This window comes from Rana temporaria, chromosome 8, assembly GCF_905171775.1.
Source record: "Rana temporaria chromosome 8, aRanTem1.1, whole genome shotgun sequence".
Taxonomy (NCBI): Eukaryota; Metazoa; Chordata; class Amphibia; order Anura; family Ranidae; genus Rana; species Rana temporaria.
In genome coordinates, this window is record NC_053496.1 from 183,062,370 (window position 1) to 183,082,121 (window position 19,752).

At 46.2% G+C, this 19,752-nt stretch overlaps 1 protein-coding gene, 1 long non-coding RNA gene and 1 pseudogene across 2 annotated transcripts; 1 reads left to right on the plus strand and 2 right to left on the minus strand.

Moving 5' to 3' along the window:
• Positions 1-1,702: 1,702 nt before the first annotated feature.
• LOC120910589 (gastrula zinc finger protein XlCGF17.1-like) lies at positions 1,703-4,657 on the minus strand (the record flags this gene model as incomplete). The annotated part of the gene is made up of 2 exons (XM_040322348.1): positions 4,582-4,657; positions 1,703-2,673 (listed from the first exon to the last, which is right to left on the minus strand). Coding segments are annotated over exons 1-2 (1,047 nt in total), but the record flags the coding sequence as incomplete, so codon positions are not given.
• Positions 4,658-5,324: 667 nt separating this feature from the next.
• Positions 5,325-16,226, minus strand: LOC120909550. Its single transcript, XR_005741296.1, has 3 exons — positions 16,189-16,226; positions 15,958-16,104; positions 5,325-5,361 (listed from the first exon to the last, which is right to left on the minus strand). It is a non-coding gene; the product is annotated as an uncharacterized LOC120909550 (long non-coding RNA).
• Positions 16,227-17,089: 863 nt separating this feature from the next.
• Positions 17,090-17,219, plus strand: LOC120912540 (annotated as a pseudogene).
• The last annotated feature ends 2,533 nt before the right edge of the window (positions 17,220-19,752 follow it).

Consider the following 19,752-nt stretch of genomic DNA (forward strand, 5'->3'; position numbering starts at 1 on the left):
GTCCTGATCGGACCCCCGACCCGCGGCAAGGAGGAGACGTACCTGTACGCCCATCTGCCTGTACGAGCCATTCTGTGGACGTATATGTACATGCGGCAGGCGTTAACCGGTTAAAGGAATGAGGTGGCAACCCTACCTGGGGGGCAAGTCCCACATGCCAGCAACCAGCTCCCACATGCCAGCCATAGACAGCAGGACCCATAGGCCATGGCCGACTCCCAGCAGGACCCACAGGCTATGGCCGACTCCCAGCAGGACCCACAGGCTATGGCCAGCAGGACCAACAGACCATGGCCAGCACAGAACCTGACAACCAGACAGTGTTGAGGGCTATTTCCTATTTTGAGGTTACTGGGTAGGTAGGGAACTGGGGCATGATAAATGGGGTGTATGGGGGGGGAGATAGAATTTGGGGGTCAGCTGGGGAGTCAGGGTCTCTCACCTCAGCGATGCCAACTCAGCTTCCTGGGGGGTAATGACAACTTCAAGTTGCAGCCAGTACCCAGCCTGAGCCAGTCACGCCCTGTCTCTGCCTGCCTCCGGACTTGTAGTGGAAAAGTAAGCTGCTCTGTCAGTTATTGCTTCTTGTCTCTGTGACGGTCTCTCTAAAAACTTCAAGTTGCAGCCATCCGGCACCCAGCCTGATCCAGTCACCGACATCCCAACCTGCAAAAACCCATTTCAGGGAGGCAACGCTTTGTGCCGCAGCCTTACCAGTGCCAATTAAATGCAGCCTATCAGTGTCCATCAGTGCAGCCTATCAGTGTCCATCAGTGCCACATCATCAGTGCAGCCTTTCACTGCCCACCAGTTCAGCTTATTAGTGCCACCTCATCAGTGTCCACCAGCGGAGAGCTCCAGGCTCTGTCCCGCACCCTCCCCTGGTCACAGACAGAGCAGCCCGAGCGGGCGTACTCCATTCGGCTGCTCTGTCTTCTGGCTCAGCCGAGAGATCGCCCAGCGCTCGCGGATGTCCGGATGTGATGCTTTGTACGGTTTTACTAACACATGTCAAAGTTGTAGAATTGTGCTTAGGCATTAACATTTGTTTTACCCTTAGGTGTGAAGGAGTTCACACAGTGATTTCCTATGACTGTCAGCCCCATCTAGTGGCCATAATGAGGTATCTATCCTGATCAACCTAAAATTCCACATTATGGCCACTAGATGGAGCCAACGATCATAGGAAATCACTTTATGAAATAAAATACGACCAGAATCTGTCATAGTACGGCGAATGCGTGTCACACTTGGTCAACTATTTTTTTTTTAAACTAGACCTGTAAATGTTTATTACATAGAGATAGTCTGGTTGAAAAAAGACACAAGTCCATCTAGTTCAATCAATAGAAAAAAAAAAGTTTACACCACAAAATTTACCGATGAGTGGTAATGACTCCATTTTTATTTTTCTCCTGCTATCAATGGTCAACACGGTACAACACTTTATCCATGTCTTTGGTGATCTCTGATGTCCTTATCAACTGTTTCTTACATGATGAAGATCAGCCATGGAGTATATCTGAGGTGTATATCAGGGTGTGCTTCTTCCCCACATGTCCAGCAACATTCATCTACAAGACATTTCCCGCACTCACTAATACACCTCGAGGGTTGTGTGGGACCCCTGATGTACAGGAAGGCAGGACTTCAGTGAGGAACATTTCCCTCACTCAGGACAGGGAAGTCGTTTCTTCCCTGTGTGCAATCTCTGATGTCTGTAAAGATGTGCCTTCTGTGAAAAACATTTCCCACACACAGGACAGGAATACGGCTTTTCCCCCGTGTGTGATCTATGATGTGTGTCAAGATTAAACTTAACTGAAAAACATTTCCCGCACTCAGGACAGGAATGCGGCTTCTCACCCGTGTGAGACCTCTGATGTTTGAGAAGAATCGACTTCAATGAAAAACATTTCCCGCACTCAGGACAGGAATGTGGCTTCTCACCCGTGTGAGACCTCTGATGTCTGAGAAGATCCGACTTCAATGAAAAACATTTCCCGCACTCAGGACAGGAATGTGGCTTCTCACCCGTGTGCGACAGCTGATGTCTGAGAAGAATTGACTTCAATGAAAAACATTTCCCGCACTCAGGACAGGAATGTGGCTTCTCACCCGTGTGCGACAGCTGATGTCTGAGAAGATACGACTTACCTAAAAAACATTTTCCACAATCAAGACAGGAATACGGCTTCTCACTCCTGTGTGATCTCTGATGATAAGAAAAACTGGACTGATTTGAATAACATTTCCCGCACTCAGGACAGGAATATGGCTTCTCACCCGTGTGAGACATCTGATGTGTTTCAAGATACGACTTCTCTAAAAAACATTTCCCGCACTCAGGACAGGAATACGGCTTCTCACCCGTGTGCAATATCTGATGTCTATCAAGATACCACTTATCTGAAAAACATTTCCTGCACTTAGAACATGAATACGGCTTCTCACCCGTGTGAGATCTCTGATGTCTATCAAGACGCGACTTATATATAAAACATTTCCCGCACTCAGAACAGGAATGTGGCTTCTCACCTGTATGAATCATTTTATGCATATTAAGACCAGACTTAGAATTGAAATGCTTCCCACAATCAGTACAGGAAAACCTTTTATCTGTTGGAAGGACGGCACCGTCCCTCACAGTCTGAGGTTCCTCAGGATAAGAGGAATACGATGGTCCGGCACCGTCCCGCACAGTCTGAGGTTCCTCAGGATAAGAGGAATACGATGGTCCATCTACACTGTGTGGTGCCGGATGGACATTTGAGGTAGTCGGGTTTTCTCCTGGACTATACTGTGTGATGTCCTCATCTTCTACTTTACAGTCTGGAGACAAAGTGAGACAATCCTCTGAGGTTTTCCTCATCTCCCGTCCATCTACTAAAATAGAAATACAAAGATTATTACTAGACATGAGCAGATTGGTTCCCCTAAACCAGAACTCCGCCCACATCAGGCAGCTTTGTCTCTGAGGATCTTACAATTCCCCCTCAAGGTAACTAGTAAATGGGTCCTCTGATCTCCTACCAGATAATTTCTTTATTCATGGACCTTAGTCATAGAGTGAGGAAACAACGAGAACTGTCTTTTATAGGAGTGACAGTTTAGTCCATGATTTAGTCATAAATGGCTGAGCCCCACCAGAGGTCAGAGAGTGAGGATGGGGGAGAACAACCAAGATGAAGACTGGACTAATCCTGAAGACCCCCATCTTTGGGTTATTGACTCCTCCCTCATTATCACTTTCTGTTTAAAGGTTCTAAAGTTGGAGGATGTTATCACATTATTATAAACATGTAAAAGTCTGTGCTCCAATCACATCATCCGATATAAAATGTCCAGCTGGTAGGAAATTGGTGTAAGAAAAGAGAGAATACATATTATTAGCTGGATTCATAAAGAGTTACGCCGGCGTATCAGTAGATACGCCGACGTAACTCGGAATGTACGCCGTCCTAAATTTAAGCGCATTCTGGAAACCAGATACGCTTAAATTAGGCTAAGATACGAGCGGCGTAAGTCTCCTACGCCGTCGTATCTTAGGGTGCAATTTTTCCGCTGGCCGCTAGGTGGCGCTTCTGTTGAGTTCGGCGTAGAATATGTAAATGACTAGATACACCGATTCACAAACGTACGTGCGCCCGTCGCAGTAAAGATACGCCGTTTCCGTAAGAGTTACGCCGTGTAAAGATAAAGCTGCCCCCTAGCTGGCCTAGTCAATGTTAAGTATGGCCGTCGTTCCCGCGTCGAAATTTGAAAAATTTACGTTGTTTGCGCAAGTTGTCCGTGAATGGGGCTGGACGTCATTTATGTTCACGTCGAAACCAATACGTCCTTGCGGCGTACTTTGGAGCAATGCACACTGGGATATGTACACGGACGGCGCATGCGCCGTTCATAAAAAAACGTCAATCACGTCGGGTCACCAAACATTTACATAAAACACGCCCCCTCATCCTCATTTGAATTAGGCGCGCTTACGCCGCCCCATTTACGCTACGCCGCCGTAAGTTAGGAGGCAAGTGCTTTGTGAATACAGTACTTGCCTCATTTACTTACGGCGGCATAACGTAAATAGGATACGATGCGCCGCCGGAAAAATGCGCCCGGCTACCTGAATCTAGCTATATGTGTATATATATATATATATATAGTAGAGGGAAGAGAGAAGTCAGGAGTATGTAATGTACAAAATATTGTATAAGATACAACAGATAGGACTATATAGTATCAGAATTATATAATGTACAACATAGAGTATATAGTGCAGGGGTCAGGAGTATGTAATGTACAACATAGAGTATATAGTGAAGGGTCAGGAGTATGTAATGTACAATATAGAGTATATAGTGAAGGGTCAGGACTCATAATATTGATGTTCAGTAATCAGTGGTGGATTAAATGTTTTCATGAGACAAGTTGCAGAGATCCCACACCGCTGCCTCCCATCTCCTGAGACTGCACTCAGTGACTTGGGTCTGAGACTCTACAGACATATCCCTCCACCCGACACAGCCAGCAAATAACAGAGCAAGTAACCCCGGGAGAATTGCAAAGATAGAGATCCTGCTATACCCTGGCATGGGGCAGAAGACCAAGACACATGCCACTGGTTCCTAGGTTGAGCAATGCCTATAGTGAGAGTCAACATTTTGCTGAACCCCAGAATCTCCATAAATCCAGTCTAGAGACATAAATTGTGTCTGCAGCACAGAGAAGGAAGATTATCCGAGAGAAATACAGGAATACAGGACGGGGAACACAGCTCAGGAAAGTGACCAGGGGATTACAGGCTGATATCACCCAGTCCCCGCCCTACTCTGGACCAATCAGTGAGCAGTATGGGTGGAGGAATGGATTTAGTGTTAATGACCCACCTGTGCTGATCTCTGTAGGAGTGTCCTCCTCTATAAATGTCCCCGTTATTCCATCCTCCTCCATAGACTGCTGATCATCCCTCACATACGTCTCTTCTTCTTCTGATTTCACCTCAAATTCTATATCGATTGGATCTCCACTCTAAACCAAGAAAAAGAGAGAGAATATCATCTGTAAAATAAGAGCTTTAATATTGTGACATCACATGAAAAATCCACACATTGTCTCCATAAGTCTGTGTTTTACAATCTCCATCCCACCAACCTTGCAATATTGAGGGATGGTGTGACCTTCCTGTGTGGAATCCCGGGAATACAGAGGAGGGGGAGAGCTCTCTGGTGGGTTTCTGTAGCTGGATGACTCCACCATGGTGTCCTGGTACAGATCTTTGTGTTCTTCCTCCATCACCCCATCCTCATCATCCTCCTCTTTTATTTCTTCTTTAACCTCAACTTTAGAATCTCTCAGGTTTCCACTCTGAATATAGAATAAAAATGACATCAATGGTAACAATGCAGATAATGTACAGATCCTAATGATACTATCAGTGATTGTTCCTCATCTACCTGATGATGGTGATGGATGGTGTGACCTTCCTGTGTGGAATCCCGGGAATACAGAGGACGGGGACATCTCTCTGGTGGATTCCCATTACTGGATCCATCTGTAGGAAACACACACACTGACTGAATACATTGTTTCTATGTGTTTATCAGATGATGGGGGATCTAGGTGGAGCCTCCGTACTGCTCTCTCCTTTACAATAAAGTCTCCTCTTACCCGGTGATGTGAGGGGCGGCTGATTCTCCATCTTGACGTCCTTGTAGAGATCCTTGTGTCCTTCTAAATACTCCCACTCCTCCATGGATAATGTCCCAGAATTCCCGGCACCGCTCACCTCTCCTGTCAGCAGCTCCATCATCTTCTTGGTGACTTCTAGAATCTTCTCCATGTTGTGTCTCTCAGGTTTCAGGAAATGAAATAGAGGGATTGTGATGGTCACCTTGTCACCAGACTTTACAAGAGGAAAACTCTAGAAGAACAAGGGTAATATTATGAGATCCTCCCAGAATCCTCCTCACCTCTCCGGTCAGGTCTGTGTATTATTAATAGAGATAAGAGTGATGTCATGTGACCTCCCAGAATCCTCCTCACCTCTCCAGTCAGCAGGTAGATGATCTCCAGGGTGAAGTTTAGTATCTTCTCAGTCATGTGACTCCATTCCTCCTCCATCCTCATTCGTGCCGTCATTTGATCTATACAGGTCTCCTTGTTGACAGATATATTTGGTAAATAAAATTAAGAATTATTTGGATGGTATTGATCACACACAATATCTGAGTGGGGGGGGTGGGAGGGGAATAAGGATGGGAGGGGGTAATAGGAGGGTTATTGTACTAAGAGATCAAACTATAATTTGCAACATTTTTTATTGGACATTTTGGCCTGCCGAAATTCGCCCTGATCCCTGGCCACCTGTTAGGTGATGCCACACAAACAGACCTCCTCTAAGAACGAGTTCTCACCAAGGTGTGAAGAACTGCTCTTCTTAATTCCACTTGGCATCCAGGAACATTTTCTTTGACCAGAGAGATGGTAAAATGGTGAAGGTTTCCTTCATCTCCTAGCAGATCTGTAAGGAGGTCTGAATACTAAGTTCAGCTGGGAGGACCATCCTAGATCAAGAGCTACTCTCCCTACCTGAGTCCCCCTGAGCCCTACAGCCTCTGGAGAGCCAGCCACCTAAAGAGAACCGACTGGCACTACACAGCGATCCAGGCTCTGGTCGAACCGGCCACATCTCCGGAGCCATAAGTCCTAGGAACTTCAAATTTGATAGAGCAGGACTCCTTAATAACTTCCATGCAGTGGCATCTCCAGCTATTATATTTAGGGGGGCACATGGGGGGACAGGGACGAAAGTAGGCAGGCCAACTATAAAATGCAATTTTTATATATATATATATATATATATATATATATATATCCTGGGGCCCTTTATTATGATCCTGCAACGAGACCCTTTCACATGTTTTACAGTGAGCCCCCTTTCTACTGTATTGGGCCCCCCAGGGTGGCAGAAAACCAGGAGAAGTTCACAAGCACACCAGGAAAATATAAGGGTCCAAAGCAGTGGGAGAACTATCAGGGTTGGAAAGGTTGCACTTGCGACCGGGCCCTGGTGTTCTGCCACTGTGGGATTCCCCAGCCTCCTCTTGCTGTTCTGCCTCTGCTATTGACAGCCCTGGTCTGGCGTCCGTCTCCTTGACAGCGGCGGCAGTCTATTAGGACTTAGTGCTGGTGACATTATGGGTGAATGCAGGGGAAGGCTGGCACTATTGGTTGTAAAAAGTTGACCCCCCAGCTGGTCACCTAGCAGCAGTAATGCTGCATAATAACCTTCTCTGTTGCCGATCAGGATGTGACCCCGGTAGGGTTGCCACCTCATCCCTTTAAAACAGAACACATATTAATTACACATGTTCTGTGGCTGATTAATGTGGTAATTAAACTCACTTGTTGCCTTATCTGCATTCAATTAGCCCCAGAACCTGTGTAATTCATATGTGTTCTGTTTTAAAGGGATGAGGTGGCAACCCTAGACCCCGGTGATGCTCCCTGTCAGGTTAATAAACACAGTATTTATTAGAATCAACAGTAAAAATATTATATATATATATATATATATATATATATATATATACATACATACACACACACCTGTAAGGTGTGGGCTTTGATCAATAAAATCACCATCATATTTCACATTAGATTTGACTAGGAGCATCACCTGTATTGCATCCCAATCAGCATGTCGGAGAAGGCTCCACTGCTGCCCGAGCCAAGCTGATCCCACCAGGAAGCATACAATGTACATGGCTAATCACAGGCAAGGAGACATTTCCTGATCTGTGCAGCTGCAAACCGGGAAATGTCTCACTGCCTGTGATTAACCGTGTGCATTGTCTGCTTCCTGGCGGGATCAGCCAAGTGGGATTTCCAACACGCCTGAGCCCATTTCTAACAACCAATTGTGCTGGCCCTCCTGTGCATGAGCCCATCAGTCTCATAAAGTAACCAGCGCTGGGTCCATATCGTGCTGCTGCCATGAAAACAGAGACCAGCGCGGTCAATAGCCGGGACAGGACAGCAACCCTGATAGTTCTGCCGCTGGTCCACAGTGAGAGGATTCCTCCATCCACCTGGAATGTGTAGATGGGGGAAATGGAACATTATTTTTTTTAATTTAACCAAATACTGTAGCTTAATGAAAAAAAGTGATTAATGTATGGTCTGCCTAAGACCACTTTCACACTGAGGAGCTTTGCAGGCGCTATAGTGCCAAAAATAGCGCCTGCAAAGTGTCTTGAAAGAGTGGCTCCATTCACTCCCCTAAATTAAATCAATGGGCAGAGCAGCCGAACTGCCAGCAAAGCCATATCTCCAGAGCCATAAGTCCTAGGAACTTCAAATTGGGTAGAGCAGGACTCCTTAATCACTTCCATGTGCCTACCAAGTTTGTTTTCCTCGGCCGCAAGGGTTCATGAAAGCCAGCCACCCAAGAAAAATGACCATATCTCCAGAACCATAAGCAGTAAGAACTTCAAACTTGGAAGAAAGGAGCCCTTAATGACCTCCATCAGTCTACCAGGTTTGGAGTCTGAGGCCCCAAGGGCTCCGGAGAGCCAGCCACCCAATGTTAACCGACCAGCACTTGACATCGAACCGTGCACTGGTGCCACCTCGTCGGCATGAATTTTGGATTTGTCGGTCAATATCTCCGGACTGATGGAGGTCATTAAGGAGCCCCTCTCTACCAAGTTTGAAGTTCCTAGGACTTATGGCTTCGGAGATATGGTCAGTTCTTTTTTGGGGACATGACCGGCCATGACAGGGTTAATCTAGGTTTCCGCCTTATATATGTTTTTTTATCATCTGCTGGAGATAAAAGACGTCACAGTGACTATGGAGGAAGAGGACGGACATGACGGGGGTTACTGGGTGTATATATATATATATATAAAATAATATCTTATTACCTGCTCTCCTGCCAGTTCCAACAATGTCTTCTCTCTACTTCCTCCCGACTCACCTCTCACCGAAACTTCCTGTCTGTTCATGACATCACTTCCTGTATGTACCTAACATCACTTCCTGTCTAGGTGGAAGTGAGATCACCACCTTGTGGAGCTCAGAGGAAATGCAGTGTCTCGTAATGTGAACACGGCCTTGTGCTGTGTGTGTATATACTTATAGATGGGGGTCACCTCCACTCTAGGGTGACCACATTTCCAAACTGCCATTCAGGGACATCCCCCCCCCCCCCCCCACAAAAAGATGATTTTTGACATATTTTTTGCCGATTTTTGGGGCAGGGGCGTATGAAATCAGCGGGCCCATGTGCAAGATTTTGGTGGGACCTTTCTGAGATACAAATGAAATCCTGTGTATCCGGACTAAGGGTCTGTTTATACCAGAATGCTGTGAGGGAATCCTGCGTTTTGTGTCCCATAGCGATCTGTTGTGGGTGTCAACTTAACTTCTTTACCTCCTGGCACACACGATTCAAAAACTCCTGATCGATTGCAGCGATCGCAAGCTTTCACTTAGACGCCGGTAACTGTGAAGGGGTGCTCAGGGAGTGCGCTCTCGGCACAGCGCTACTGATCGCAATTCATTTAAATATGTGACCTCTCTGTGCCAGGGCCCAGGCACAGAGAAGCCGCATATTTGTGTGTGTCTGGTACTAAGGGGTTAATGACTACCCAAATGCAGGTAGAAAATGTAGTGTTTGTATGATCAGCAGTACCATGCGATCCAGTTGCTGTGCGTTTTGTAAAGTAGCGCATGCACAGCTCTTGGTGCAGAACGATGGGTTTCAGCCCATTCAAATGAAAGGGCTGAAATCGCACAGAATCTGGAAGGCACGTGAATCGCAAAGGAACGCAGAGCGTGTTCCTATGTGATTTGTGGTGTGAACCAGTCCTGAGTCTTGGAGCCCATTGCTGAAAAAAGGTCAGGCACTTGGCTTCACTAACTTGCCTGACAGGGGGGCACTGGCACCTGGAGAAATTGCCCTGAATGTCTAGCAAAGTTTCCCCCCTCAATAGCAGACAGCTTGTCTTTGAAGATGGGGAAGGGGGCAAGTTGTCAAAGAAGAATACTGGCAGTGATTTTGGGGATAAGAGCATGCTGTATGTGCTAGGGGGGGGCACACTTTGGGAGGGGAGAGAAATTGTTCTGGAAGGGGGGGTGAATAAAAAACAATTTCTCTCCCCTCCTAAAGTGCCCCCCTATCACATACAGCATGCTCTTATCTCCCAAAATCACTGCAAGTATTATTTTTTGACAACTTGCCCCCTGTCTCTGTGTCTCCTTCTCCTGCTAGTGCCAAGCATTAAGATTTTGTGTACTAACCTCAGATCAGCATGTCCCGTCCTCCTGAGTGCTGTGGGTTCATTCTCCTCCCCCCTCCTTCCCTCCTGACATCCGAGCCAAGGAGAAGGGGGGCTTCAGTCTGTGTGTTAGTGTGAGGTGGGCAGGAGGGGGGAGGAAGTGAGAGGGAGAGATGCCTCTCAGCTGTGGGAACATAAACACCTCACAGAAGCAGCAAGCCAGTGACTGGAGCGGAGGTGACAGAACCAGCAGTGACTCCCCAGCAGCACTAGCGCGGAGGAGGAGGAAGAAGTGAAATCCTCCTCTGCTTTCAACGTGGGCAGTGACGTCACTGGTTGCCAGACGCCAAGCGGCTATAGCAACCAGTGATCAGGTGGAAGCAGAGCCAGAGCCAGAACTATGGCGGCTCGGTCCTCCCCTGTTCCCAGACTGTCAGTTTCTATTGCGGGACACTGTATTGTCCCGCAATGAAGGTGTCCGGGACCAGGGACAAATATGTACATTACGGGACGATCCCGGGTGGACCGGGACACGTGGTCACTCTACTCCACTCCCACCAAGGGGGATAGAAACTCATTACTGCCTAGTCCAGCCTTTCTTAGCAATTGTTCCTCCAAAGGCTTCCTCTAGGGGGTTCCATGAGCAATATTGTTCTCTCAGTAACAACGATTTCATGACGGTGTAAGATAAGGTGACCAGATTTTTTAAATTAAATCTGGGGACATATGGTTTTATTTTACTAGTAATGGCAGCAAACAGCGACTCTGCCCATCGCCGCCGCCACCCGCCTCACAGCCTGTCAAGTCTTACTCTCCAGGCCCCGGCTACTACTGGGTGGGGAGCGGACATAGAACACTCCGTCAGGGAAGGCAAGGAGATAAGCAGACAGGCAGCTGGCCCGGGACTTGAGCCAAGGCAGAAGAACATGCGTCTGGAGCTGAATGGGCATGCACCCGAAACAAGAACTATTTTCTCTGCTCTGACCAGCACTTGATCATCAGAAAGGGGCACAGATAATGAAGAAATACATCAGGTATAGTGGTGACATGTGTGCTCAAACATGGCTATGTGGCCATAATCAGGCAATGGTGTAATGATCTATTCCCCGACCATTTGCTTAGGTGGTCATGGATTCCCAGCCATATAAGTGAATGGGGTGGGTGACATCAACGGTTAGTAAGAATGCAAACACTCTAAACGATCATCCTTTTTAGTGTCCATATAAATGTCAAGGTTCTAATACTCTACTCCCACCTTTTTCAAACGGGGGGGCCACAGTACCCTGGGGTTCCGCCTGAGGTCCTCAGGGGCTCTGCGGAATCCTGGTGTAGAGAGACATTTGAGCCGAGCCGAGCTCTCACTCCTCTGCTGAACATCGGTATATCAAGAGCTTGGCCAGGACAGTTTTGTGTACACTCACCGGCCACTTTATTAGCTACACCTGTTCAATTGCTTGGTAACAAAAATTGCTAATCAGCCAATCACATAGCAGCAACTCATTGCATTTAGGCTATTCAGAATGGTGAAGAAAGGGGATTTAAAGCGGAGTTCCACCCAAAAGTGGAACTTCCGCTTAAACCACTCCTCGCCCCGTACATGCCACATTTGGCATGTAATTTTTTGAGGGGAGAATGAAGGCTTTAGTAGGAGTGGGACTTCCTGTCCCACTTCCTCCTTCCGCCCAGGGACCGCTTAGGCGACTCGTCATATCGCCTTACGCAGCCCCTCCCTGTAGGCGATCACCTGGGACATGTGACGGGTCCCGGGAGATCGCCTGTCCCCCTACTACACAGGGCCTTTCCTCCTACCATTCCCCAGTACACAGAGCCCCTCACCCCCCAAGTACAAAGCGTCCCCCTTCTTCCTCTCCCCCCAGTACACAGAGCTCCCCCTCCTTTCTCTCACCCCAGTACACAGAACTCCCACCCCCCAGTATGCAGAGCTCCCCCTTCCTTTTTCTCACCCCCATACCCGCTAATCCCCAAAAAAGTGCTATTTACTGAAGAGGAGGCGGGGAGGGGCTTAAAGCGGAAATTCCCCTTTTGAGTGGAGCTTTGCTTTATGGGGAAAAATGGTGTACAAGTGCAGCGCAACCCCTAGAGGGCCAACTGAATGTTTCCTGCCCAGGCAGACAACATGCATTTTCCAACTTGAATCCAGACACAGAAACCAGTCCTCGGGCTTGTTTTAATGTTTTATTGAGGGAATATAACTTGGATAGGGATGAGGGGTTACAGGATGCCCAAAACTGAATTCAGCAACAATTTGGAGGACAACTTCTCTATGTACACTGGCAGCAAAAGAGAATCCTAGACGGAACTCCCTCCGGAATAATGTCGGTCTTTATTGGTTCAGTAGCAACTATCTTCTGGAAGGAGCTCTGTGTCCCCTTGGTGGAAATAGCAAAGCATTTGTTTTCCACAGAAACAAACTTTTCCGCAGAGGTTCCTACGGGCAACAACATTATTTGTACAGCCTTTACCTCAGCCATTGTTGGACAACTAGGAGACAATTGTATTCCAAGAGCACAGTCATTAACCCAAGCCACTGTAGGGCAGTTGAGAAACACGTGTAATCCACATACACTATATCACCAAAAGCATTGGGACGCTGTTGAATGTATGTATGCTTTAAAACTGAATAAAAAAAATATTTTCAAAAAATATAAAACATTTCCATAGACACACTCGTAAACCTTGTGGACAGCCTTCCCAGAAGAGTTGAAGCTGCAAAGGGTGGGCCAACTCAATATCGAACCCTACAGACGCCCGAAAAATTAAAAGAGACTCTGCATAGAGTAAAATCCTCACACTTTAAAATACACTTGTAAAAAAAATGGATGACGTCAAACGTATGACGAAGTGCGTAGGGTGGAGCGACGTGCTGACGTCACTGCTACGCCCGTGTCCCGGTTGATGTTTTTTTTTGTATGTGTGCCAGTTGCACATGCAAATTTAGGCGGTTTTACTACAATACACCCCCTGTCAGTGTATTTTTAAGAGCAATAAAGTGTGGGGATTTTAATCTTATGCGGAGTCTCTTAATTTTTCGGGGCACTTCAATGACCACCGTTGAGGGGACTGATGTTCCCTGTTGGTGAGATGGACCAGATAAAGGCCCTGGCTGGGTATAGACATAGGCGTTTATGACCTTTTGTAATGAGAGGTCCATTCGATCTGGTAAGCAAGCCCTTCAGCCATTGGTGGAGGTGTTAAGTCACAAGATCACTTTAAGGTGTTGGATGGTGTGGAAGACTTATTGAAATCACCAAATTATTTCACTGGAATTCTTTCATTGGAATAGACGTTTGTGGACATTACATTGGATCACATTTTTGTATTTAATTGAAATTAGTTGTACAATCCAAATTTATATACAATTTTCTGTTACATATTTTGTCAAAAATTTGCTTTGATATGCACTCACTGTGAGCAATTTGCTCTTCAATTACCTTAGTGCAGCTTATTTTGTATGTATATCAGGGTGTGATTCTTCCCCACGTGTCCAGCAACATTCATCTACAAGACATTTCCCACACTCAAGGCACTAATACACCTCGAGGGTTGTGTGCGACCCCTGATGTACAGGAAGATAGGACTTCAGCGAGGAACAATTCCCTCACTCAGGTTTTTCCCCCGTGTGCAATCTCTGATGTCTACCAAGACTGGACTGAAATGAAAAACATTTCCCGCACTCAGGACAGGAATACGGCTTCTCCCCCGTGTGCAATCTCTGATGTTTGTAAAGATTGGACTTATCTGAAAAACATTTTTCGCAATCAGGACAGGAATATGGCTTCTCTCCCGTGTGAAATCTCTGATGCATGTAAAGATGTGAAGTCTGCGAAAAACATTTCCCGCACTCAGGACAGGAATACGGCTTCTCCCCCGTGTGAGATCTCTGATGAATGTAAAGATGTGAACGCTGCGAAAAACTTTTTCCGCACACAGGACAGGAAAATGGCTTCTCACCTGTGTGAGACCTCTGATGTCTGTAAAGACTGTGCTTCCCTGAAAAACATTTCCCGCACTCCGGACAGGAAAATGGCTTCTCAACTGTATGTGCGGCACCGTCCCGCACAGTCTGAGGTTCCTCAGGATAAGAGGAATACGATGGTCCGGCACCCCGGTGTGGTGCCGGATGGACATTTGATGTAGTCGGGTTTTCTCCTGGACTATACTGTGTGATGTCCTCATCTTCTACTTTACAGTCTGGAGACAAAGTGAGACAATCCTCTGAGGTTTTCCTCATCTCCCGTCCATCTACTAAAATAGAAATAAAAAGATTATTACTAGACATGAGCAGATTGGTTCCCCTAAACCCGGACTCCGCCCACATCAGGCAGCTTTGTCTCTGAGGATCTTACAATTCCCCCCTCAGATCATTTCTTTATTGGACCTTAGTCAGAGAGTAAGGAAACAACGAGAACTGCCTTTTATAGGAGTGACAGTGATGAGGGGATTATAGGACGAGTGTCCCCACCCCCTCTATCACTCATTGCCATCTTCCCAACACAAGAAGTCCTGCACTTCCTTATTCAGTCCATGATTTATTAATGAATAACAGTGAGGCTGAGCCCCACCAGAGGTCAGAGAGTGAGGATGGGGGAGAACAACCAATATGAAGGCTGGACTGATCCTGAAGACCACCATCATTGGGTTACTGACTCCTCCCTCATTATCACTTTCTGTTTAAGGCTCCAAAGTTGAAGGATGTTATCATAGTATTTTCAACATGTGAAAGTCTGTGCTCCAATCACATCAGATATAAAATGTCCAGCTGGTAGGAAATGGGAGTATGTAATGTACAACATATTGTATAAGATACATAACAGATAGGACTATATAGTATCAGAATTATGTAATGTACAACAGAGTATATAGTGCAGGGGTCAGGAATATGTAATATAAATTATACAGTGTAAGGGTCAGGACTCATAATATTGGTGTTCAGTAATCAGTGGTGGATTAAATGTTTACTGGAGACAAGTTGCAGAGATCCCACACCACTGCCTCCCATCTCCTGAGACTGCACTCAGTGACTTGGGTCTGAGACTATACAGACATATCCCTCCACCCGGCACTGCCAGCAAATAACAGAGCAAGTATCCCCGGGAGAATTGTTCTGTCGGAGATCTTGCTAGACCTGGGTATGGGGCAGAAGACCCAAGACACATGCCTCAGGTGCCTACGTTGAGCAATAACTATAGTGAGAGTCAACATTTTGCTGAACCCCAGAATCTCCATAAATCCAGACTAGAGACATAAATTGTGTCTGCAGCACAGAGAAGGAAGATTATCCAAGAGAAATACAGGAATACAGGACGGGGAACACAGCTCAGGAAAGTGACCAGGGGATTACAGGCTGATATCACCCAGTCCCCGCCCCACTCTGGACCAATCAGTGAGCAGTATCGGTGGAGGAATGGATTTAGTGTTAATGACCCACCTGTGCTGATCTCTGTAGGAGTGTCCTCCTCTATAAATGTCCTCGTTATTCCAGCCTCCTCCATAGACTGCTGATCATCCCTCACATACGTCTCTTCTTCTTCTTTAACCTCAACTTTAGAATCTCCAAGGTTTCCACTCTGAATATAGAATAAAAATGACATCAATGGTAACAATGCAGATAATGTACAGATCCTAATGATACTATCAGTGATTGTTCCTCATCTACCTGATGATGGTGGGGGATGGTGTGACCCTCCTGTGTGGAATCCATCAAATCCTTGTGCCTTGAAAACTCCTCCATCACACCATACTCCTCATCCTCCTCTTTATACTCTTCTTTAACAATAATATTATAATCCCCGAGGTTTCTAACCTGAATATATAATAAAATATTAATTGTAACACACAAACTTGTATATATATATATTGTAACAATCAGTAATTGCTACTCATCTACCTGATGATGGTGGGGGATGGTGTGACCTTCCTGTGTGGGATCCCGGGAATACAGAGGACGGGGACATCTCTCTGGTGGGTTCCCATTACTGGATCCATCTGTAGGAAACACACACACTGACTGAATACATTGTTTCTATGTGTTTATCAGATGATGGGGGATCTAGGTGGATCCTCCGTACTGCTCTCTCCTTTACAATAAAGTCTCCTCTTACCCGGTGATGTGAGGGGCCGCTGATTCTCCATCATGACGTCCTTGTAGAGATCCTTGTGTCCTTCTAAATACTCCCACTCCTCCATGGATAATGTCCCAGTATTCCGGGCACCGCTCACCTCTCCTGTCAGCAGTTCCATCATCTTCTTGGTGACTTCTAGAATCTTCTCCATGTTGTGTCTCTCAGGTTTCAGGAAATTAAAAAGAGAGATTGTGATGGTCACCTTGTCACCAGACTTTACAGGAGGAAAACTCTGAAAGAACAAGGATAATATTATGAGATCCTCCCAGAATCCTCCTCACCTCTCAGGTCAGGTCTGTGTTTTATTAATAGAGATAAGAGTGATGTCATGTGACCTCCCAGAATCCTCCTCACCTCTCCGGTCAGCAGGTAGATGATCTCTAGGTTGAAGTTTAGTATCTTCTCAGTCATGTGACTCCGTTCCTCCTCCATCCTCATTGGTGCCGTCATTTGATCTATACAGGTCTCCATGTTGACAGATAACTTTGGGAAATGAAATGAAGAATTATTTGGATGGTATTGATCACACACAATATCTGAGTGGGGGGATGGGAGAGAGATAAGGATGTGAGGGGGGTGGGGGGTAATAAAAGGGTTGTTGTACTAAGAGATCAAACTATAATTTGCTACATTTTCCATTGGACATTTTGACCTGCTGAAATTCTCTCAGCTTCTCTGCCTTTTGGCTAAGATCAAGTGTAGTATCTGTTCTTATCAGTTGCCAGTAGGTGGTGCTATGCTGACTGTCCCCAGTACCCCAGTAACCGTCGAGGGGGAAAGGGATAGCGGACGCTAAGCCTGCTGGCGTGGAGGTGAAAACCTGATCGGGACAGAGAGTCATTAAGTCGAAGCTGGAGGGCTGGGCCGAATGTAATTAGGTGGGAGAGATGGGGGTTGTGGGTAGTAGCCTGCATAGGTGGGCTCTCCCCGACCTCTTCGCCTACCTTCCTGGCTGGAAAGGGTGCTGCTGGTCTGGAACGGGGGTCAGGGACCGTTGAAAAGCCTGTGGAGATAGTGCCCCTGGAGTGGCCGTCCAGGGGTGCCATACATTGCACGAGTGTTTGAAAGGGGCACTCATCGTGTGGCACCTTAGGTCACTGATCTCCACGCACACACTTTTTAACACCTGCCTCTAGGGCCGAGCCTTTTGGCTAGGACATGGGGAATTTTTGTTTCCTGGCCAGAGGGCCGTCCAACGTATTGCACGTTGGTCACTTTCTACTCACCTCTCCCACCTTCCTTCTCCCCCACTTTCTTTTTTATTTTTCCCCCCGTTTGTCACAGTTACGTCTTCTTTTAGTTTGGTGCACTGCTTTTAGTGCCATGAGTAGGGTGCTGGTCCTCTGGCCTGCTCTGAAAGTCTTGGGAGTGGGTGGAGTTTAGTTCGCCTGCTCTCATGGGGTCTCCATTCGGGGGAGCCTCACCGAGGAGGGTTCTGTTTCAGCAGTCCCTCCAAGGATTTTGGGTCCTTGTGGCTTCGGCTGCATGGACCACAGATTACTCTTTTCCCTGCCAGGAGCCTAACGCCCCGGGGGATCAGAGCTGGGTCCTTTTCGGAGGACCAATTGACGATGCACCCGTCACAGTTTTTTGTTGCACCTCTTTATGTGTGTGCACATTTTTCTTGCACCGGGTGAAGTTTTTGGGTTGTGTTTTGCACGCCACAGGCTTTTCAATAGAATTTTTTTTCCATTGGACATTTTGACCTGACGAAATTCTCTCAGAAATTCCCTTCTCTCTGTTGGGTTTGTTTGGTTTGGATTAGTTTTAGATCTGCAGATAAGGAATGATAAATACGATCCTTCTTTTGACTTGTTTGCTAATCAGGATAATTGCCAGCTTCAAAGCTCCAATCTCCGGCAGCCCATTGAAATGTCTTTTGTCACGGATACATGATAGTTTACAATTTCTGGGTTTTAGTTGAGACGTGCAAAGAGAGATCCCAACACTTGTACCGTGTTTCCCCGAAAATAAGACCGGGTCTTATATTAATTCTGGCTACAAAAACACACTAGGGCTTATTTTCAGGGGATGTCTTATTTATTTATGGTATGTACAAAAAAGTTTCTCCCCCTGTCATCTCTGGAGTCAGCATTGAGAAATTCTGTAATCCCAAAAATAAACCTTTGTTTAAAGACCTTATAAAATTTTGTAATCAGTTCTGTAAAAAGATAATATCATGTGCAGTGTGTCTCCTTGTGTAACATTATTGTGGAAAATACCTTACTTACAGCGCGGCTTGCCGCTCACGTGAGCCGCTGGAGCTCTTCTTCCCTACTCCAAATACTGCAATGACGTCAGCCCCACTCTGAGTACTGCAGTGGGAGGGGCTTGATAAAGTTTTATTGAAAAAAAAACCCACAGCTGACATCAGCCGGGAGGAGAGGAGAAGAGCTCCGGCGGGTCACGTGAGCGCCCAGCAGTGCTGTAAATAAGGTATTTTCCACAATAAAGTTACAAAAGGGAGACACACTGCACATTATATAATCTTTTTACAGAATGGATTACATGTTTTTACAAGGACTTTAACTAGGGCTTATTTTTGGGGTAGGGCTTATATTGCAACCATCCCAGAAACTCACGCTAGGTCTTATTTTCGGGGTAGGGCTTATTTTCGGAGAAACAGGGTATGTATAACATTTAATGAAGTAATGACAGATACAGACAACAAATGTAATAATGTTAGAAAATGTAACAAGAATATTTATCTATAGATGTTTAGCCAAGGAGTCCCGCCCGTTTCTATTGCGGCTTGGCACAGATGATCAAAATCAGGGACGTGCATTTAGGCAGCCCTGAGACGAGACTGATTATTCCATGTTTTAGCTGTAGTATATACAGGACCATCTGGTAGGATTTGACCAATCGGAACTGTTTGGGGAGTGGTATCACCTTTTAAGGAGCTATCCCATCCTGTTCCGTTCACAATGACATTCCTATAGCATTGGGTCATCTAAGGCAACCAGACTTAGATATTGTGAGCCAATAATACGAAGGAAATATGAAATGTCCCCTATCAAAATAAATGGGCTGCCAAAAACGGAACACACACAAATACATGGGAACATGCATGTATTTTTACTCCCTCTGACACCAATGGTGGGACATATTGTTCATGGCAGGCTGGGGAATGTTTTCTTCCTCCTGACCAGCAATGTAAGGCCTAATTTACACTTCCTTCAAAACGAGGCTTCGGACACGCTTGGCTAAAGGTCTCTGAAGGCCAGTCGAAGCCCCTGTCACTAAATAAAATGGTTAGCTTACAGTCCTGTTTACACCTTTTGCTTGGTGCTTCGATGGAGCTTTGATGAGGCTTCGGTGGAGCTTCG